Source organism: Sphaerodactylus townsendi, linkage group LG01 (assembly GCF_021028975.2).
Source record: "Sphaerodactylus townsendi isolate TG3544 linkage group LG01, MPM_Stown_v2.3, whole genome shotgun sequence".
In the NCBI taxonomy this organism is placed as follows: Eukaryota; Metazoa; Chordata; class Lepidosauria; order Squamata; family Sphaerodactylidae; genus Sphaerodactylus; species Sphaerodactylus townsendi.
The window spans coordinates 90,945,940-90,965,076 of record NC_059425.1 but is presented as its reverse complement, the minus strand read 5'-3'; the positions used below and the strand labels follow the sequence as shown (position 1 = coordinate 90,965,076).

The 19,137-nt window shown below is 44.2% G+C and overlaps 1 protein-coding gene across 1 annotated transcript; it reads right to left on the bottom strand.

The window, feature by feature from the left end:
* Positions 1 to 1,613: 1,613 nt before the first annotated feature.
* Positions 1,614 to 18,446, bottom strand: SFT2D1 (SFT2 domain containing 1). Its single transcript, XM_048487536.1, has 8 exons — positions 18,286 to 18,446; positions 14,023 to 14,109; positions 11,996 to 12,081; positions 10,873 to 10,954; positions 4,473 to 4,508; positions 3,388 to 3,446; positions 2,875 to 2,904; positions 1,614 to 2,214 (listed from the first exon to the last, which is right to left on the bottom strand). The coding sequence occupies exons 1-8, from the start codon at positions 18,346 to 18,348 to the stop codon at positions 2,175 to 2,177; spliced, it is 483 nt and encodes a 160-aa protein (XP_048343493.1). The 5' UTR covers positions 18,349 to 18,446; the 3' UTR covers positions 1,614 to 2,174.
* Positions 18,447 to 19,137: the final 691 nt, after the last annotated feature.

The window sequence follows — 19,137 nt, the reverse complement described above, 5'->3', positions numbered from 1 at the left end:
GGGCTAATCAGCAGGGCTGCCGGAGAGCTCCTTGGCCTGTCTGGGGCTTTCCCCGCGCCTTCCGGGTTTGCAGGGACTCCCTCTGGCAGGGCGTCGGCCTGTGCCGGGGCTACCCTGTCAGGGGGGGAAGCCCTGTTGCCACGGGGAACCCCTGGGGCTGCCAGCAGCAGTCCAGGAGCTGGCAGCAGTCCGGGCTGGGCCGAGCCCGGACAGCATGCAGCCCCATACTTCTCTGTATGAAGCCGCATACGGCCATGTGTCAGCAAAAATGGCTAAGCGTGTCAGTAATGACACGAATGTCATAGGTTCGCCATCACTGTCCTATGGCATCATCCAATTGGTATAAAGGGGAACATAGTATTATGTATCGTTAGAGGCAGAGCTTGCGTTACCCAACCTATTTCCAGGACAGTGTAAGCACCTAGAGGCTCCCCACTTAACTGCAAAGGAGGCAATTGACAGGATTAAAAAATGGTATTTTGCCACTGAATTCTCTCTTCTAATTTCAAATAGTGCTTAAAACAAGCTTGACCTGAACATCTGGATTTATGCCACAGTACCATCAAGACTAGACTGCTGTAATGAATGGTATATTGGTCTTCCCTCAAAATTAAAACTCCCAACTGGTCCATGCTCAGCCCCGCCCCCAAACTTATAAAAGCAAATGAGTCAAGGACAGAGCCTTTCAGTTCCTTCTGCTCTCCCCACAGAAAAGGGCAGAAGGGGTTGCCGCTGCAAGCTGGGAGGGGGAACGAGGCTTAGGGGTGGTGTCTTCAGGATTCCTTGGCCTCGCCCACGATGACGACATGGGCAGAGCTGAGGGCGCCCGAAGATGTCGAGGCAAGACTTCCTGCTGCCTTGCTGTCTTCCTGGTCACGTGGGGGGGTGATTTTGCGCCCCCCGTGACCAGATTAGTGGCGCCTGTACATGTGTTTTCTCCTTTGTGCCTCATGTCTTGTGGAATGGCCTGCCACTGCCCTCATCGGAGGGGCATGCCTGCTCGTGGCCTCTGATAGAAGTGGGGGTGGGAGCTAGCCTGTGGGTGCGGCAGCCAGCAAGTGGCGTCTGCCATTCTGTCATGTAGGGAGCCACCAGGTGCGAGAGGCCTCTCCCCTGCTGGCATGCCTGGCCTCTCCCGCAGCCCGCGAGGCCTCTCCCATGCTGGGGGGATTGTGCTGGTGCGAGAGGCCTCCCAGCTTTGCAGCTGGGCCTGACCTTGGGCACCAGGGAAGGCTCCCCAGCATGGGGGGAGCTGCCAGGTGCAGACCAGAGCACCGCGCCACAGGAGAGGCCAGGCGTGTGGACCTGGCCAGTGCCTGGCGGCTCCCCACATGACCAAAAGGTGTGTGCATCCAGGGACATGGGGTACCCCATGTCCCTATAGGCAGTACACCACTTCCTACTGTACATACAGAGCTGATTGCAAATGTCCTTTGGATCAGGCCATTTATATCAGAAGATCAACTGTTACAACCTAGACCATTACTATACTGCAGTAAAGAACAGATGGCACAGTCAGCAGATATGTATAGGCATCAATTCCACAGTAAAATTATTCCAGAAAGAAATCTTTCTATTATACCCAATATTCAAAGGAATTATCCAGAATGTTCTTTTAAAACATTTATTTTTCACCATTTATTGATTTATATATTATCCATAAGCATTTTTTCAAGTGTATTTTAAGTATCACAGTAAAAAAAAGTTGACTTTTAAAAAGAGTTTAACAGTTTACATGTGTAAAAACTCCCATATTCTCACAATCCTTCCATACCATTTCTGGTATCCCATTATATATAGATTTAGTAAAATATTTAACTTTACAATGATTATGAAAGTCTTTGCAAAAAGCATGTAACAAATAATGCATCAATAAAGATAAATAGAATACTGAAGACAAATTATTTACATGTGTTTTCCTGAACCCCAAGACCACCTATTTTAAAAATAAGCTATATTAGCATAATGTAATCCAAATTGACTTAAGACTACTTTGTGAGGAGAACAATAATTTTAAAGACTATCATGGATGTAAGTATTCATGGCATGTAAGGGTTTTTAAAAATGATTCTAACATTTTGCAAAAAGGATGTCTGTTTCAAGAACTGGAAAAAAAACTGGAGTAAGCTTAGGTGGGTGGAGTTGGCTTCCAGAAGAATTATTGTTTGTTCACTTTAACTTAGGCATGATGTGAAGCATTTCATTACAGCATCCCTTGGAAAGAAGAACAAAATTAGAATTGGATCATATGCAGCATGCCACAACTACTATTATGGAAATGTTTATACATTGGATATTCAAATTTTGCCAGTTCAAAGAAGTCAGCTGGGAGTTAAACAAAAGGATCAATAATTTTCAAACATTTCTCGTAAGCAGTTCATTCTTTTTTTTTTTAAAGAAAGGGGCTACAACCTGGAGTACACTTACAGCAGCATTTTTATTTGTGCAGCTCAAACAAATGCTTGCGCACTCTGAAGTAATAGCTACTCACAAATATTAAAAAAAAAGGAATTATTCCCACATGCTAATGTGATAGTTATCAGATCAGAATATGACTCCTGTGGCATTATTATGAAAGCCTGAGGACAGGACAGGTATATTGAAAAATGTTCCACATGGATTAAAAAGTGATAAGGTTAAAGTGGGTTCAACGGAACTCTGATCTGATAGAAAAGGGCAGTAAAATACCTAGTGATTTTAATGTGTGCTTGCACACAATCTCTTGTAGGCATTAGAATTCACACAGATGTTATGTAAAGGTACTGCATAGAAGTAGTATGAACAGCTGGTTTTTCATGAGGGCATGCATTTTAAAAGATGAGTATAATTGTACAAGCCCTTATTTTTGTAATGTAATACAATCAAGGGACTCACCTTGCATAAGGAATATATGACAAACTGTACCTGAAAAGAGAAGTGAGAAAGCACATGAATGTTTAGTTGAATCATCCTGTTTTATCTTCAAGGAAGTCTGTTAAATGTAATTAAACTTGAAGATAACCTATACTGACTGTGCACACGTCAAAATAAAAGAGCCTGTGGAGGAACTCAATGTACAGCCAAAAAATTCTAAATTTTAATCTCCATTTCAAGCACTGAGAGTAGTTACTCAGCCACTAGCTAGACAGTACACGGATTGAATGTGTGCAAGTGAGACAGAAGCAAAACTAGTTGAGTAACAAAATAAAATTATACTTTATCTGCAAATGGCCAAATATCACAGGAAGACCAAATAATTAAATTTAAAAATCTTAATACAGGGAAGAACTGTTCTTTGACGCTGCAGATCAGTTCAGTGCCCAACTTTTAATACAGTCTCAAACCACCTTTTACATGAAAAGATTTATAGCAGTAATACAAGATAAGGATATTAGCAAGGCTACTTACCAGGTCATTGCCAAAAACTGCAATATGCAGAACAGCACAGCCAATCCTTTCTTTTGCCACTGAGGAGAGATAAGGAACATGTATAGAGTGCTTTTTAAAGATAGGAAAAGGCAGTAAAGCACCAGGTCATTCCTGACCCATGAGGAAACATCACAACATTTACCAGGCAGACTATGTTTATGGGGTGGTTTGCCTTTGTCTTCCCCAGTCATCTACACTTTGCCCCCAGTCATCTACACTTCCCCAGTCATCTACACTTTGCCCCCAACAAGCTGGGTACTCAGAAGGATGGAAGACTAAGACAACCTTGGGCGAGCTACCTGAAACCAGCTTCCACTGGGATTGAACTCAGGTTTTGAGCAGAGCTTTGACTACACAACAGGCTCCTTTTTAAAGTTAAGAGATCAAAACATGAATTTTGGATGCAAGTCACCCTTAATCTAAAAACTGCAAATGTTGCACATTCAAGATACTTTGTGGGTATACATTTCAGTGGAATGTGCAGCCTTTTTTTTTTGCTGTCAAGTCACAGCTGAGTTATGGCAACCCAAAGGGTTTTCAAGGCAAGAGGCTTTCAGAGATGGTTTGCCATTGCCTGCCTCCACATCATGACCCTGCTATTTCTTGGAGGTATCTCAACCAAATATTTGCCAGGGTTGACCCACCTTAACTTCTGAAATCTGACAAGATCAGGCTAGCCTGGGTTATCCAGTCAAGGTATGCACAGCCTACTTTAATAATATTACCTAAAAATAACTTTTATTTATTTATTTATTTATATTTTAGATTTATAGGCCGCCTCTTCCCCGAAGGGACTTTCATGAAGGTTTATTCTTCCACAAGTGTACACAGGGGATAGGAAAACTTTACTGGATTAATATAATCTTTGTGGAAAATTAAGCATATTTTTTTCTTTTAAAAATCCAAAGTCTGACCACATCAAGATAAACCACTTGGCCAGCAGTCAGTTAACCACTCCTAAAACAAAAGGCTAATGCAAAAGAAATAAGAAAATCTCACTATCAGTTTCATATTAATTCCATTCATGCTCACCAAACCCGAAATGCTAAAACAATATTACCTACCCAGAATACAGCACACAGGGTTAGGATAAAAGAAAACTGAGGAAAGAAAGAAAAAAGTAAATTAGTAAACATTATACAGTGTGGTTGTTAGAAAATAGCCCCTGAACTGTTGAGGAAATCTTATCCCAGCCGCCGGTGTGGGAGGGGGTCATATTGGCGCCGACCCCCTCCATGCGCAGCCTGGGGGTCCACCTGGATTCGTCTCTTTCAATGGAGACCCAGGTGGCCCATATAACCCGGGTTGCTTTTTTCCATCTCCGCCAGGCCCGACGGCTGGCTCCTTTTCTCTCCCAAACGGACCTAGCCACTGTGATCCATGCAACGGTCACCTCCAGGTTAGACTATTGTAACTCGCTCTACGCGGGCCTTCCCTTGCGTTTGCTCCGGAGACTAAAGACCCGCTCTCTCCCTCGCGGCCAAGCCAGAGGATCTCCGTCTTCGATGGGTTCAGTTTTAACCTGCTCTGCCGCAACCAACCAGCAACCGCCTCCAAACAGTGCTGGAGAGCCGCAGGGGCGGCAACCGCTCCCCACTCCATCAACAGAATGAGCTGCGTGTCATCAGCATACTGGTGACAAGTCAGCCCAAAACTCCGTACCAGTTGAGCAAGGGGTCGCATGTAGATATTAAATAGCAGCGGGGATAGTGTAAAGCCCCCTGGGGTACCCACAAGCAGTCAAGCTGGCACTTCCGGGAGGCCAAATCCCCGCGATCCTCACTTGTTGACTTCGACTTCGGAGAAAACGAAAGGCAATCCACTGAAAGGACAGTGCCCCCGCACTCCGGAGGCGGCCAGGCGGTGGGTCAAAAGGTGCGTGATACGACCACATCAAATGCCCGCGGTAAGATCTAACAATACCAGCAGCGCCCGATCCGCTTCTGGTCAAGCTGCTGAATACGGAGTGTATCTGTGACGGGCGCAGCGAGAACAGTCTTCTGGCGATCCCATGCCCAGCAGCACGGAAAACCCCGGACTGGAAGGGGTCGAAAAGCCGATGTAAGTCATCCAGAAAACCTTGAAGCTGCCTGCAACGATCCTACTCTCTCTGAATTACCTTCCCCAGAAACGAAAGATTCCCGAAACGGAAGCGCGGTAATTGGCCAGATCCCTAAGTGGATCTTGCTAACGATGGTCTTTTAAGAGTGGGTGGACCACTGCCTCCTTCAACTCCATCCGGGAAGACTCCCTTGCTCGAGGGAGCCATTGATTTTGATACTCAACAGATGGGGTGCGTGGCTCCACCCTGCAGGTTTTACGCTTTCGCCAGGTAGGAGGCACGGATCCAGAGGACAGGTAGCGTTTGGTCTAACAGCAGCAATCAAGGTCCTGTCAACAGCAGCTTCAGAGAGCAGGGAAAACTGGGCCAAACAAAGGGGCCTGAAGACGGGCAAGGGAGCCTCAGTTCACTAATTGTAGCTAAGCGTGGGGGGAAAGATCATGGCGGAGCGACGCGACCTTATCCCCGCGAAAAGCTCATAAAAGCCCTCACAGCTAATACTCAATTGTAAATTTGAAGACCTCTCTGATAGGGAGGTTAAAGTCCTAATTATCTAATGCGAAATACCATTGTGCTTCGGGCGAGAGCTAGCAGATGCGTAGGGAGGAGGAGAAGAAAGTCCTCTTCGCCTCTTCGTACGCCATCTCATAGGCTTTTCATAAATCGGTCTACTATAAGAGGTTCGCGCGAGCCTCGCCGCTGCGAGATTTCCTCCACACTCGGGCTCTAGGGCGCTTCTAAGCACCTGCGTTTCATATGGCGCAACTCCTCTGTATACCACGCGAATGAGCGCGCCGAGAACGTGAAGGGCCTAGAGGACCGGGGCAACAGCATCGATGGCATCGGAGAGCCGGAGTTCCAGTCCTCCACCTGCTCACTTCCGAAAAGTGTGCCGGGCGGGTACAGGAGTCCCGGTGAGGAGCATCTGTGGAAACCAGAAGATGGATCCATAGAATGCATCTTCCGCTGGCTGGCATAAATCAGCCCGCCGCCTAGACACAGGTGTTGTGGCAAGTCCATCCGGACCCTCAGGGCGTAATGGTCGGACCATGGCACTCCTAATCAATAGAGGATAATGCACCCTCAAATTCAACCCCCGACCCGGCTAAGACCAAATCCAGCTGTATGCCCGGCCTTCATGAGTGGGGCCAGAATTCACTAAAGGAGAGGCCTTCAAAGCGTGGCCTTTATAGGATGACATCACTAGCTCCGTGGCCACCCGTAGTTAAGATGAGGCGGTGTCGTACATGGACGCTGAAGTCACCCAGGACAATAAGTCCTGGGGAACCGCAACGCAGCCAGTCTGACACACCTCATCCTCCAGCAGCCTTATGCCGTAGGCCGTCTCCCTGTGCGCCAGGGCGCACCCGTACACCAGGGGAGAACAGCCAGCCTCTCCGGGGCCAACCACTCGTTTAACCGACGCGATTCCATGCCGGGCGCATCTCCGGACGAGGACCGCCTCTGAAGGGGATAGATTCACGGATGAACATTGAGCCACTCCAACCCCCCCCGCCCTGTGTTGCGTGGAAGTATTCGGGTGGGAGGCATCGCGAAACCAATGGTGGCGCCGACCTGCGCACAAAGACGCAAACAGCTCTGGGGCCTTCGCTGCACTCCAGGTTTCGCCGTGAAAGCGCCGCGCCAGGTCCACACTCCGCTGGGCTCCAAGAAAAATCCTGGAGCACTTTGATCATCTTATTATTAATGGACCTGGCGTTAGAAATAGCACCAAAGACGAAGCTAGGGTGTCCCCTGATCCCGACCACCGCCGTGCTCTTCTTCGGGATAGGTCGGAGGTCAGAAGGCTTAACGAAAGCATAACTGCGTGATCTCGCATGCGCCTTCTATCATATGGCCCCCGCCTACCGCAATATCTACCCCGTCCCATCAGCACTGGGATCCCTAGCCCCAATTTTGGTGCCCCCATGACTCTGCCCAACCTCCCTCCACCCAGAGCCTGGACTAAACTTCAACCACAGAAGGTGGGGCCCAGCTCTGCCAATAAAAGCGCTTTCTGACCTAAACTAAAACTAAACTACAGACAGGCTGGGCGACTAACCATAGCTTACCCACAACTCGATACAAGAATACAACCAATATTTACAGTCTATAACAAGTAAAAACTACAACGCTCCCACTACACTACTCTCTCGCTATACTCGTATAGATTATAAACACTATAACACAATCAAGAGTTTGGTGAAATTTAAAGGCCATTATAGGCCAAAGGCCAGAAGAGGGTGCCAGGAATACTATGGCATGAATTAACTTGATCTTGGTTGCCAATGACACATCCTTACGCTTAAGAATCTTTTCTAGCTTCTTCACAGGTCTCCTTCCTAGTCTCAAATCTCCTGATTTCTTTGTTGCAGTCTTTGGTTGATGATGGAGCTAAGGAATAGAAACTGTTCCACAATTTCAATTTCCTTATTGTCCATTATAAAGCTGAGTAATTCTCCAGTACTCATTACTTTTGTCTTCTTGATGATCAGCTGTAGTCCCCCTTTGGCACTTTCTCCTTTTACTTTTGGCAATAGTGGCTTCTAGTCTTCGCTATTTTCTGACAGTAATGTAGTATCACTGGAATATCTCAAATTGTTAATGTTCCTCCTCCCAATTTTCACTCCACCTTCATGTAAATCTAACCCAGCTTTCCTTATGATGTGTTCTGCATACAGATTGAAGAGACAGACAAGGATGTATTTTATCCCCTTAACTGCCAATTAAAAAACATTATGTTTCTCCACATTCTGTCCGAACAGTAACCTCTATGCTGGAGTATAGATTGTGCATCAAAACAATGAGATGCTGAAAGAACAGTGCACTCCATATTAAAGTTCTTCTGTTTGAAAGGTATTTTTATGTATCAACAGCCATAAAGTTGTACCAAACAAAAGTTCGTGCTGAGTTACTTTATGGCATTTATTCTGAATTCTCGACTTCTAGTCTAATTCTGCTGGACAGGAGGCCCCTCCCAGCTATTTTGCAGGTTCCACCAGGGATGTCTAATGCTCTACTTCATCTTGAAACTGGTATAATAAGAATTGAAAATAGAATTTTTCTGTTATTGGTTTATAAGTGGCTTAAGGTACACTTTAATCATAAAGGCCTTCCCCCAGACCAACAGTTTTAACAGGGATTTCCAGGGAGGCTAACCAAATGCCTGGGTGAAGAGAACGTCTTCACCATACACCTAAACCAACATACACCTAAACCACCAAACACCTAAATATCTAGAATGTACGCCTCTTCAGATAGCTGGGATCCAGCACCCCATCAGCCTCTGTCAGCATGGCCAATTGGCCATGCTGGTAGGGGCTGATGGGAATTGTAGTTCCTGAACATCTGGAGAGCCGCAGGTTCCCTACCCATGACTTAAACCAACATGGTGAATCTTCAAGGGGAGACTATTCCAAAGCCTAGGGATAATCACAGAAAAAGCCCTCCATGTGCTACTGGAGCCCCCTCCCCCCACACACACACACCTCAACAGGGGGAGGTACCACCAGGAGAACCTCACTTTGTGATCTCAGTGCCTGAGCAGGTACTTACGGGCATAGGCACTGCTTCAGGTAGGTAGGACCAATCCGTTTCGGGCTTTGTACGTCAACACCTTGAACTGGTCCCAGGAGCAAATTGGGGGCCAGTGTAGTTCCTTAAGGATCAGTGTGATGTGCATCCCGTTAGATGTACCAGATAACAGCCTAGCTGCTGCATGCTGTACCATTTCCAGCTTCCAAACCATATTCAAGGACAGCTCCACATACAGCACATTAAGTAATCCCCAGAACTAGTATACCAACTCATCAGGTAATCGAGAGCCCCTGAGACAGTTACAATAACTAGCAGAAAATGGATGGCATCTGAGAAACTTTGCTGTTGAGGCGTTTGTTTCCAAAAATCGACCTTGTGGTCATATCATTTAGAAGTTTTTTTGTACTTTGAAATTCCAAGAAAATATTACTATCAAGTTATCAATTATTAAAACCTCAGAAAAGGCAACCAAGGGCCCTAATATGGAACACAGCAATAGCTAGCACTCACATAATACGGTACATAAAAGTGAGCTTCTAAATATATTAGATACATATTAGATACACACTAGATACATTCCAGATATATAGATTTTTCTACAAATCAAAGTTTAACTTACGGGGCTGACACAATTGTACTCACTGTACCCAAAAGATTTGTAAGTCATGAAAAGACTAAAACAGAACAATTTTAAACAGACTGCATAATGAAAAAAATTACTGGAATAAATCTAACATACTTCTATACTGCACTTTATTAGAACGCAATAATTTTATAAAATCAGATACACTAATAATTGTAACTTAATCTTTTCTACTTTTATCTTTTATACATTTAACCGAGCTTCAGCCATGTCCAGCCCCAGATGATCTTTATAGAGTCACAGATCAGCCAGTGTCCGGGGGTCGCCGCATCGGCTCGTCCCGGCCTTGGCCGGTCGGGGGGCGGAGCCTGCGGCGAGACGCCAGCGGGACCCGGCGACAGCCGGCCGCGCTGAGGAAACGCCTGCGGGGGCCCAGAACGGCCGGGAGACGGCCGCGAAGAGGAGGAGCGGCCAGGAGACGGCTGCGAAGAGGCACAGCTGCGGCCGGATCCGCAGCTGCGGCTGCTCAAGGCATCAGCCGGGCTCGGCCGGGGCGAGAGCGAGGCACGCCCAGGGAGCCTGGCTGAGGCTTGAAAAGGTGAGGCAGGGCAGAAGAGTGAGGCTGGTCGCAACGGGGTGTGGAGGGGGGTTGCGGGAGCTGAGGACGGTCGGGGAAGGAGTGGTGGGAGAGGAATGGAGGAGCCTGGACAGGGAGGCGCGGAGCCTAGCGAGGGTGTGGCTGGACGGAGAAGTGGAAGGAAGGGAAAGTGAGGCCGTGGAAGAGAGCGGAGGGAGAGAGAGCGAGGAGAAAGAGAGCGAGAACAGAGAGGCGAAGAAGAAAGGAGAGAGATAGAGCGAGGGAGGACCAGGGAGGTGTGGAGAGGAGGGAGTCTGACCCGGTGAGGGGTGGCAGACCCCTGTAAGGGGGCTGCCAACCCCATACACGAGTAGGGAGAGCCCCAGCCAGAAGGGAGGGGCACCCTCCCTTTCATCCTCAGGTGGCACCCTGTGGTTCAGGCAGCTGACTACATTAAGAGCCCCAAAGACCGGGGCTACTGGCGAGGAGACCAACACCTCGGAAAGGGACGGTGGGACGGATTGTCAGCCCCAACTGCAGGAGGGGAAGCGAGAGCGCCACAGCCAGATAATAATCTGATCACTGTATAATAGATTGAAAGAGCTGCGAGAAAATATTACTAGTGAAGTTACCACCCTTTCCAGAGGATTTGAAGGGAAAGTTAATACTATCTGTTGGAAAAGCAAAGAAAACAGATGCAATTACCAGCATAATAAGCGTCGCCAATAATCTTGTTGGTTCAAACATCTTTTTCAGCTGCTTCACAGGACCCATCAAGAAGCAAGTACTGGTTTAGAATAAAAAAGGGGGTAATAATGTTTATTATTATCTGCATCAGAATAATTGATTTAATTTTTGTTTATTAAAGATAAGATAAAGGTGGTCCTCTGAACAAGCACTAACTCATTACTGATTTCTAATAGGCAGACTGTGATTACCCGGTGGTTTGCCATTACCTTCCCCAGTCATCTTCACTTTACCCCTCAGTAAACTGGGTACTCATTTTACTGGCCTCGGAAGAATGGAAGGCTGAGTCAACCTTGAGCCAGCAACCTGAAACCAACTTCTGTTGGGATTGCACTCAGGTCATGAGCAGAGCTTTGACTGAAGTACTGAAGCTTACCACTCTGCGCCATGGGCTCATACTTGATTAGATTTTTTAAATTACATTTGTTTATTAAATAAACAGACACATATTCATGCTAGAAGTGTGATGTCAGTTTTACAGAACCAATATTGCCGAAAATGCTTATTTCTCTTGGAATACCGACAAAGGATATCCCCAAGTATATGTGATCTTAAGTTACTTTGTGACCAATCTGAGATGGGCAATACATGAGAGTTATGTAATATAAGACAACAAAGTGAAATAGGAAGCAATAACATTGGAAAGAAGAGAGGAAAATAGTATACTAATTCACTGTACATATTCCCATATTTTATCACACAAAAAATTAAGTTTGTCTGAAACTGTGAAAAGTGCTCTATTTGTTTTTAAACTAACATGTAGTGATGAGATCAACACATTTCAATGAATTGCTGTTTAGGGAATATATGAAGTCATAGAAAATCTGCTTCAAACTTACCTGTTTTTCTTGATATGTCAAATTACTAATTATTTTTCTATTAAATACTCTAATCAGACAAAATTTAAGCATCCCTGACTTTCAGAAATAAGCCATACCAATTATATCCAAATATCAAGCAATTTACACAAGTCAATTTGCTTTCATTTCAATAAGATATCACTTGAACATTCTGAGATCTCTCCAAATGGAAATATAACCAATATCTTTTTAAAAAGAACAACAAGAAAAATCTTCTATACCTGGATAATGCAGAAATGTTTCCTAAGGTGTAGAATACAGCATAGAGTTTCATGCCACTGCGAGGGATCCAAAGCATTACTGTTCCCTAAGCAAAATATAGACCAATTGTAAAGTATAAGTGGTGCGCTGAGATTTTCTTATAGTATGAAAACATTTATGTAACACTGGACAATTCATGTGTACTGCAGACATTTCATTGTTTAAGCGTTAGTTTAGTTCACAATATGCTATGTACATCAGTAGTACTCACTCAAGAGTACAATAACCACATGTAGCTTTTTCACATGCCATCTGTGCTTCTTAAGAGGATTGTTCCCCCATGAAACCCCATTCCATGTCCCTGGGAAGTAGGAAATTTCTTTATAAGTTTCATCATTATTGTGGGACCAATCTAAAACTAACAGCTTTATTTTTAAAACACAGCTTGACCATGAGCATCTATCAAGAGTGTGGAGATGCAAGTGTTCTTTTGGATGAGGCTGGGCCAACCTAGGCAGCAGAATAAGGCGGTGGAAGGGGGTATGACAAAACTCACTGCAAGTAGAAAATGGAGAGAGACTGCAACCACTCTGTCTCCTGCACACTAGAGTTCAACTTTTAACATATGGAAGCATTTTTAACATCAGCCTGAAAAAGAATGTGAACGCTTGCACACAGTTTTGTGTCACAATCTGACTTGCAAGTCTTTCCCCTCACACAAGATATCCAAGAGCTGACTGAAGTTCAACAGTGGCAAAGACAGAAAACTCTACTTGCCCACTGGTACTACAGTAATTTAAAAGTTATTTTACAGTTGTATATTATTCTTTGTGTGTGCTGTATAGGCCTGTGATTCTTTTGGTTGATAGGAAATGTCACTGCAACTCTCCATGATTAACGGAGGACCACTGTACTACACTGTTGAAGAGGTCCTTAATATTCTGAATGTAGGAAGACCGTTTCTAAGTTCAAACAATAAACCTTTTGTTTGCTACACAATGAATGGTTTCTATTTGCAACTTCTAAAAACAGAATACATACCCTTTGCTCCCATGGTTTCAAAATTATTGGACAATGTCCATTTCTTGCACATAAAGATCCAGGAGAAGACAAATGATAGCTAGTATTTTTTACCTCTAGCATAAGCATTTTTTATTGTCATTGTGCACGCACAATGAAATTTACAATTACTATCAGTTACCAGTAGACTTTAGAAGAAGAAGAAGAGTTTGGATTTATATCCACCCTTTCTCTCCTGCAGGAGACTCAAAGGGGCTTACAATCTCCTTGCCCTTCCCCCCTCACAACAAACACCCTTTAGTGAGACTCTTCTCCTATACATTTCTCTACACTATTTAAAATTTATAATTAGGTCTCTCTGCATTTCCTCATTTATAGAAGAAGAATGGCTAAGATCCACAGTTGGGCTTTTTCATGGTAATACTTGTAACTGCAGAATTCCCTACCTGGAGAAATCACCTAGGCAACATCTCTAAGATCTATATACTATATATATATATATTTTTTTTTTCTCTTGTCTTGAAACCCTACAGGATCACCATAAGTCGACTGTGACTTGATGGCATTTTACACACAGTCTGGATTAAAATGGTTAAATCAAATTGTTGTACTGGTGGAGATGTTTTGACTATATTTTAACATTAATGCTTGCTACAGAATTAGTTATAGCTTATCACTAAGCTCATTTTTTGTGAATAGATACTGTGTACCAATCAACTCACACATTTGCATTCATGCATATGTAAACATATCTTTGGAGGAAGCATTTAAACATGCTCTCCTCATGTCATGAACTCCCTGCACACAGGAAATTGCTAAGTCTGAGAAAGGTCACCTAGCCGATAACTTTAGATTATTTGAAATGTAAGGTATGTCTGGGCATCCCATCATTCTGACCAAGCAGATTTACTAATAGAACGAGTAGTTTTTTTTAAATTTGTAGACTTTGACCCAAGTAGAAAGAAACTAATATAATTCCAAAAAGTATTGTGTGTCATATGAAAAAAGCAATTATATATTTACTCACAAGAATAGAGCACAAAATACCACAAGCAAAGAATATTGCGAACCATTTCACTCGAGTACTAAAACTGAGAGATGAAGAATCCAGCACCTTTGGGAAAGGAAGAAACAAGAAAGAAGTCAGAGATTTTTATAAGACAAAGACATTTAAGAAAAAAATCTTTGCCTGTTCAAGCATTATAACATGGGTTGCAATTATTTAAGGACCAGTCAAACAATACAGTTATAAATGAAGAAATGCTTGCTAGCTGGATGACAGCTACAGAGCAGGGTACAATGTGCTTACATTGGCTTCAGCCCTTATAATTGTCACAAATGTATTCCTGTCCACCAAAACATGACTCCCTCCTCTCATAAAATTCCACCCACCAGCAAAATACTGTTCAGAAGGGGGGTGGTTCCCAGATATCTTGGGGGGGGGGGGAGATTAGTACCGTGTTTCCCCAAAAATAAGCCCTACCCCAAAAATAAGCCCTAAAATGATTTTTCAGTATTTTTGGAGGAAGCTTGAAAAATAAGCCCTAGTTACAGATTCCCTGGCACAGCCCCCACCCTGCCGGGCCTTCTGGGATGGGCAGGATATAAAAATAAAAATGAATTTAATTTTTTTAACAGCATACCCATGAGCCTTTGCTAAATATGCAAATGAATAATTTGTGTGGGGTGTGGCCTTGCGGGGGGGGCGGGGCGGGTAGGCCTGGGCACCATTTTGCCCTGGGCTCTGTTTTCCCTCCCTACACCCCAGGGCACAAAAAAGAAGACATCCCCAGAAAATAAGCCCTAACACATCTTTTGAAGCAGAAATTACTGTTTTCGGGGAAAATATTTTCTGTCTTATTTTGGGGGAAACACGGTAAGTGCTTACCCACAAATGCAGACATTTAGCTACAATGGTGTTTTATAGTATATAAGCACTGGGTAATTTCTGACCCATGGGATGATGTAAAATCACGATGTTTATTAGGCAATGTTTATGGGGTGGTTTGTCAATTGCCTTTCCCAGCCATCTACACTTTATCTCCAGAGATCTGGGTACTCATTTTATCATCCTTGGAAGGATAGAAGGCCGAGTTAACGTTAAGCTAGTTACCTGAAACTGACTTCTGTTGGACTCAAATTCAGGGCGTGAGCAAGACTTTTGACTGCAGTTTACCACTCTGCGCCATGAACTCCTGATCATAAAATAGGTGAGGGTATTTTTGTTTCAAATAGATTAATTTAGTTTAGGAGCAGTAAATCAAGTTTGTTTACATCAGATATCTTTCCTGTCAAGGACTCAAGCACTTGATATCTCCTCTATAGAGGTAATGGCAGAATCCAGACTGTTTAAATATGCTACTGCTGTCCACACTCAGATGCAACTAAGTTGCTGTCCACTAATGACATGAACACATATTATTCTTGTGCCAGTTTGTTCCTTTCTTCCTCTCTCTACACATACACAGAACAGAAAATGTACTGGCTTCAGAGGCCCTAAATCAAGCTCTAATTTGCAATTACTTCTGTGCCTGCATTTGGACATCAAGAGAAATTGAAGCTTGATTTAAGAATTTGAAAACCGGACAGTGTTCAATTACATATGGAAGGAGAAAGTACACAAAATAAGCCGTGATCATGTCCATCACAGACACAGATGTGTTATGTCATCTGCACTTAGACCTTGCTTTTCTGTCTACGTTGTGCCCAAGGATCTACAAATGCAGCTAATAGCTACCCAGCATCTTTCTCTGGCACTGCCCAGCACAAGATCTGTGATGTCTGCTCCCTTAAGCTCTCAGTGAATTACAGAGAGCTTGGGGAGTGCCTATCACCATACTAGATCAGAGACACATCTCACTTGTGCCTCAAGTTCCTGGCACATTCAAAGATCCCGTGGAAAAAGTCATGGTCATTTCATATCAAGTTTTAGATAAAAGTGCAGGAAGAGGGAAACATGATATGCTGTTTTCCTGTGTGGTGTGTGTGTGTGTGTGTATGTGTGTTCGTGTTCCAGGGGACTATACGGAGGAACAGGGCTGTCACAAATAATGGCTATCTACCAAGACAGGTAAAATCTGTGGACTCCATGAATGTCTCCTTGTTGCTACTATGTTGTCAGCCTGTCTGTTCTAACCTTGAAAGGATCATGACAAGACTAAAGACAACAATTGTATTTATAGTTGCTCAAACACCCCCCTCTTCTCACAATTCTTATCAGACACCAGAAGCATTATTCTCAGAATCAGCCCAACTCCAGCAATTTCAACCCTATTCAAACCAACAATAGCGTTAGGTATATAATAGCATGCATATCTTACCTTTCCAAATCTTTATCCTTATATAGGCAGCAAGGAAAAAGACATTAAAAATTCAACAATCATCCCGAGAAATCCAAAAAATGGATTTGCAAACATAACCAACTCATAAGTAACCATGTGTTGAGAAGTTCTAGAACCTAACCAGTGTCAAATATCTGAAGAAATATGCAACGTATACCAACTTCCATTTAGAAACAAATGGAAAAGGCATAACAACCCACTTCCCCCAAGCTGGAAGACGGGCTTCATCTGGTCTGTCAGTTTCTGTGAGTTTACAAGGGTGACACTTTTCACAGAATCACTTTTACTTATTTTATTTAGTTCAGTATCACATATGGGTATCAACATTTCAGAACCATTAGGATACCCACTGTATCACTACATGCTATAGTTTTAAAAATTAGAAAAAGTGCTGACATGATCATGAAGCTTTAAAAGTGTTATCATCTTTGTGAATCTGGTAATTTGTATTCCTAAAGCAACAATTTACTACTTATGAAAATGTTTATATTGGTCTTTTTTCAAGGTACAAGATGGCATACAATAAAAGTTAACACTTTCACTTTAAACCAAACTAAAATAGCAAACCTCACATCTTTCCCTTCCTCACTAAAAAGATGCCTGCCATTCAAAATCCTTGGCAAACAAGAAGCCTTGCTGTGCCTCCTGGAGATCAGCATTTACAGAAAGGATAGCAGTAAAAAGGCAACAGGACTAGCAAAACCATGCTTCCAGGTCACAGGCTCATTAAAATTTCTTTATGATGTTGCTACCTCTTATGTGATTTAAAGCCAAGCTCAACAGCAAGGACCAATGAGCACAGCCAGAGGTGGGATTCAAATAATTTAACAACTGGTTCCAGTTGTGGGATTCAAATAATTTAACAACTGGTTGTTCACAAGCACCATTTTAACAACTGGTTCTGCTGAAGTAATGTGAACCTGCTGAATCCCACCACTGAACACAGCCATTTAGCCCAAATTATTATTTCTGTCTCAGAAATAAAACCTTCCTCACAAGTTTCATTTCATTATTTCAGGTTCAAGTTCATGATGTTAAGGCAGTTTTTCATAGAAAGATTACTGCAAGGCAATTTAAACATATCCACAAACTATCCAGACTTCCTGAAAATGACACACAAATGCTCTACAATTCAGAAGAGTGCTCGATATGTCACCTGGTGCTAAACAAGTGGTCCCAGATTTAACAGAAATGGTGATAAGGTATAACAAACCAAGAGGAAAACAGGTTCAACACTAATTCAGGGCTTAAAGCAAATCCAACTATTATGTACTTGTTGCATCATCTAATGTGTCATTTATGCAGTACTTTGGTTCTATCTAATTGCTTCCAGACTTCTACAATACTATACTGAATGCCGCATTTTGCTGACTGTACTAACTCACTCTGTGTAAACTGCTTTGAGTCCCTATGAGAAAGGTGAACTATTAACAACATAAATACTTCCTCCTCATTATGAACGTGATATGACAGACCAATCCCACTACCTTTTTTTTTCACGTATTGCTGCGATCTCATAGAGTGAGCAATCTCCTGAGCCCTGTATATGTGCCAGAGGACTAGAGCCAGGGGCAACATGAAAAAAAAAGGCTAGCCAAAATACACGCATCGCTGTCTTTTGCACTCACAGCCCTCTTGCGTTAAATCTCCCGGAATTTATCCCAACAGCCCTATAAACACCCCTGCCCCCGCGCTCTAAATGAGGGCAACAGGTCATCTACATTTGTTCATATATTCTTGACCGGAACTCTCTCTCCAGTGGGTCAAGCATGACAGAAAGGGAGGTTCACCCAGGACAGCTAAGGATGATTTACACAGAAGACCCCCAAGGCTGATGCGGCCTAATCCCTTGCACGCCTACTCGGAAGTAAGTCAAGGCAGACAGAACCCGAAAGGAAAGGCAGGAGAAGCGCAGCGCCACGCGGCCCCAAGCTCCCAGCCAGCCATACCTGGGACGTCAGCCCCTGTTCCTCGTCATCCTGCCCGCTCAGCACCCGCCGGAGTTTATCCATGGCCGCTTCCGAGAGCCTCGAACTGCCACCCCGCCTTTCAGCACCGATCAGCCGCTCACCCACCCCGCCGCTTATCCACCTATCTCCGCCCAGAGGAACGGCCTACCGGAAATCATGAGACTCAGGACAGAACCGGAAACGCCCCAGTCCCCCTTCACCGCTCGGGTTGTCGCATCCATACAGAGGGGAAAGGCTAAGACGCGCACTTCCGGGTTTCAAGTCTTTATTGCCGTTTGTGAGCCGAACCGGTAACAAGAGAGTGATGCGCTGGCACTGTCAAATGTCTGCGGTGCTGTCTGATCTTTCGTTGGATGGGCTCTCCACGCATGTAATGCGGAACCCGCAATGTTACTATGACACCATTATGCTGTGACCTCATTGATATTCGCCCGCTCCCCGCTACGTGATGGATTCCGCGTCTCCTCTCCCACCGTCTTCTTCACCCTCCCTCGCACCTTTCCTGCCTTTTGTTTATGGTGATGCCTGCGACCTTCTCGCTCCAACTTCCGCGTGTGGAAACTGCTAGCTCTTTCTGTTATTCACAGTACCCGAGAGGGGCACCTGCTGAGGTTAGTTGTCCGCTCTGCGCTCGTAAACGGATCTCCCTGTGATGGCGAGCATGTCTTCATTAGCCCACCAAGTAGTACAACGTTTGAGCTACCTTCATTAGCCTGTGTTTTCTCAGTACAAAAGTTTGCATTCGTTGGACTAACAGTTTGCTTTCGCAGGAAAAATCTCCGTGGGAAATGGCCTGCCCATTTAATAGAAGCTTTAGGAGAGATGTGACTT

Excerpts from the sequence above, each read along its gene's own strand:
- SFT2D1 (XM_048487536.1), bottom strand. The coding sequence starts at position 18,348 with ATGGATAAACTCCGGCGGGTGCTGAGCGGGCAGGATGACGAGGAACAG. Across the intron at positions 12,082-14,022 it reads GTATTTTGTGCTCTATTCTT|GGAACAGTAATGCTTTGGAT; the intron begins GTGAGTAAATAT and ends TATTTTGCTTAG. Across the intron at positions 2,905-3,387 it reads CAGTTTTTGGCAATGACCTG|GTACAGTTTGTCATATATTC; the intron begins GTAAGTAGCCTT and ends TTCTCTTTTCAG.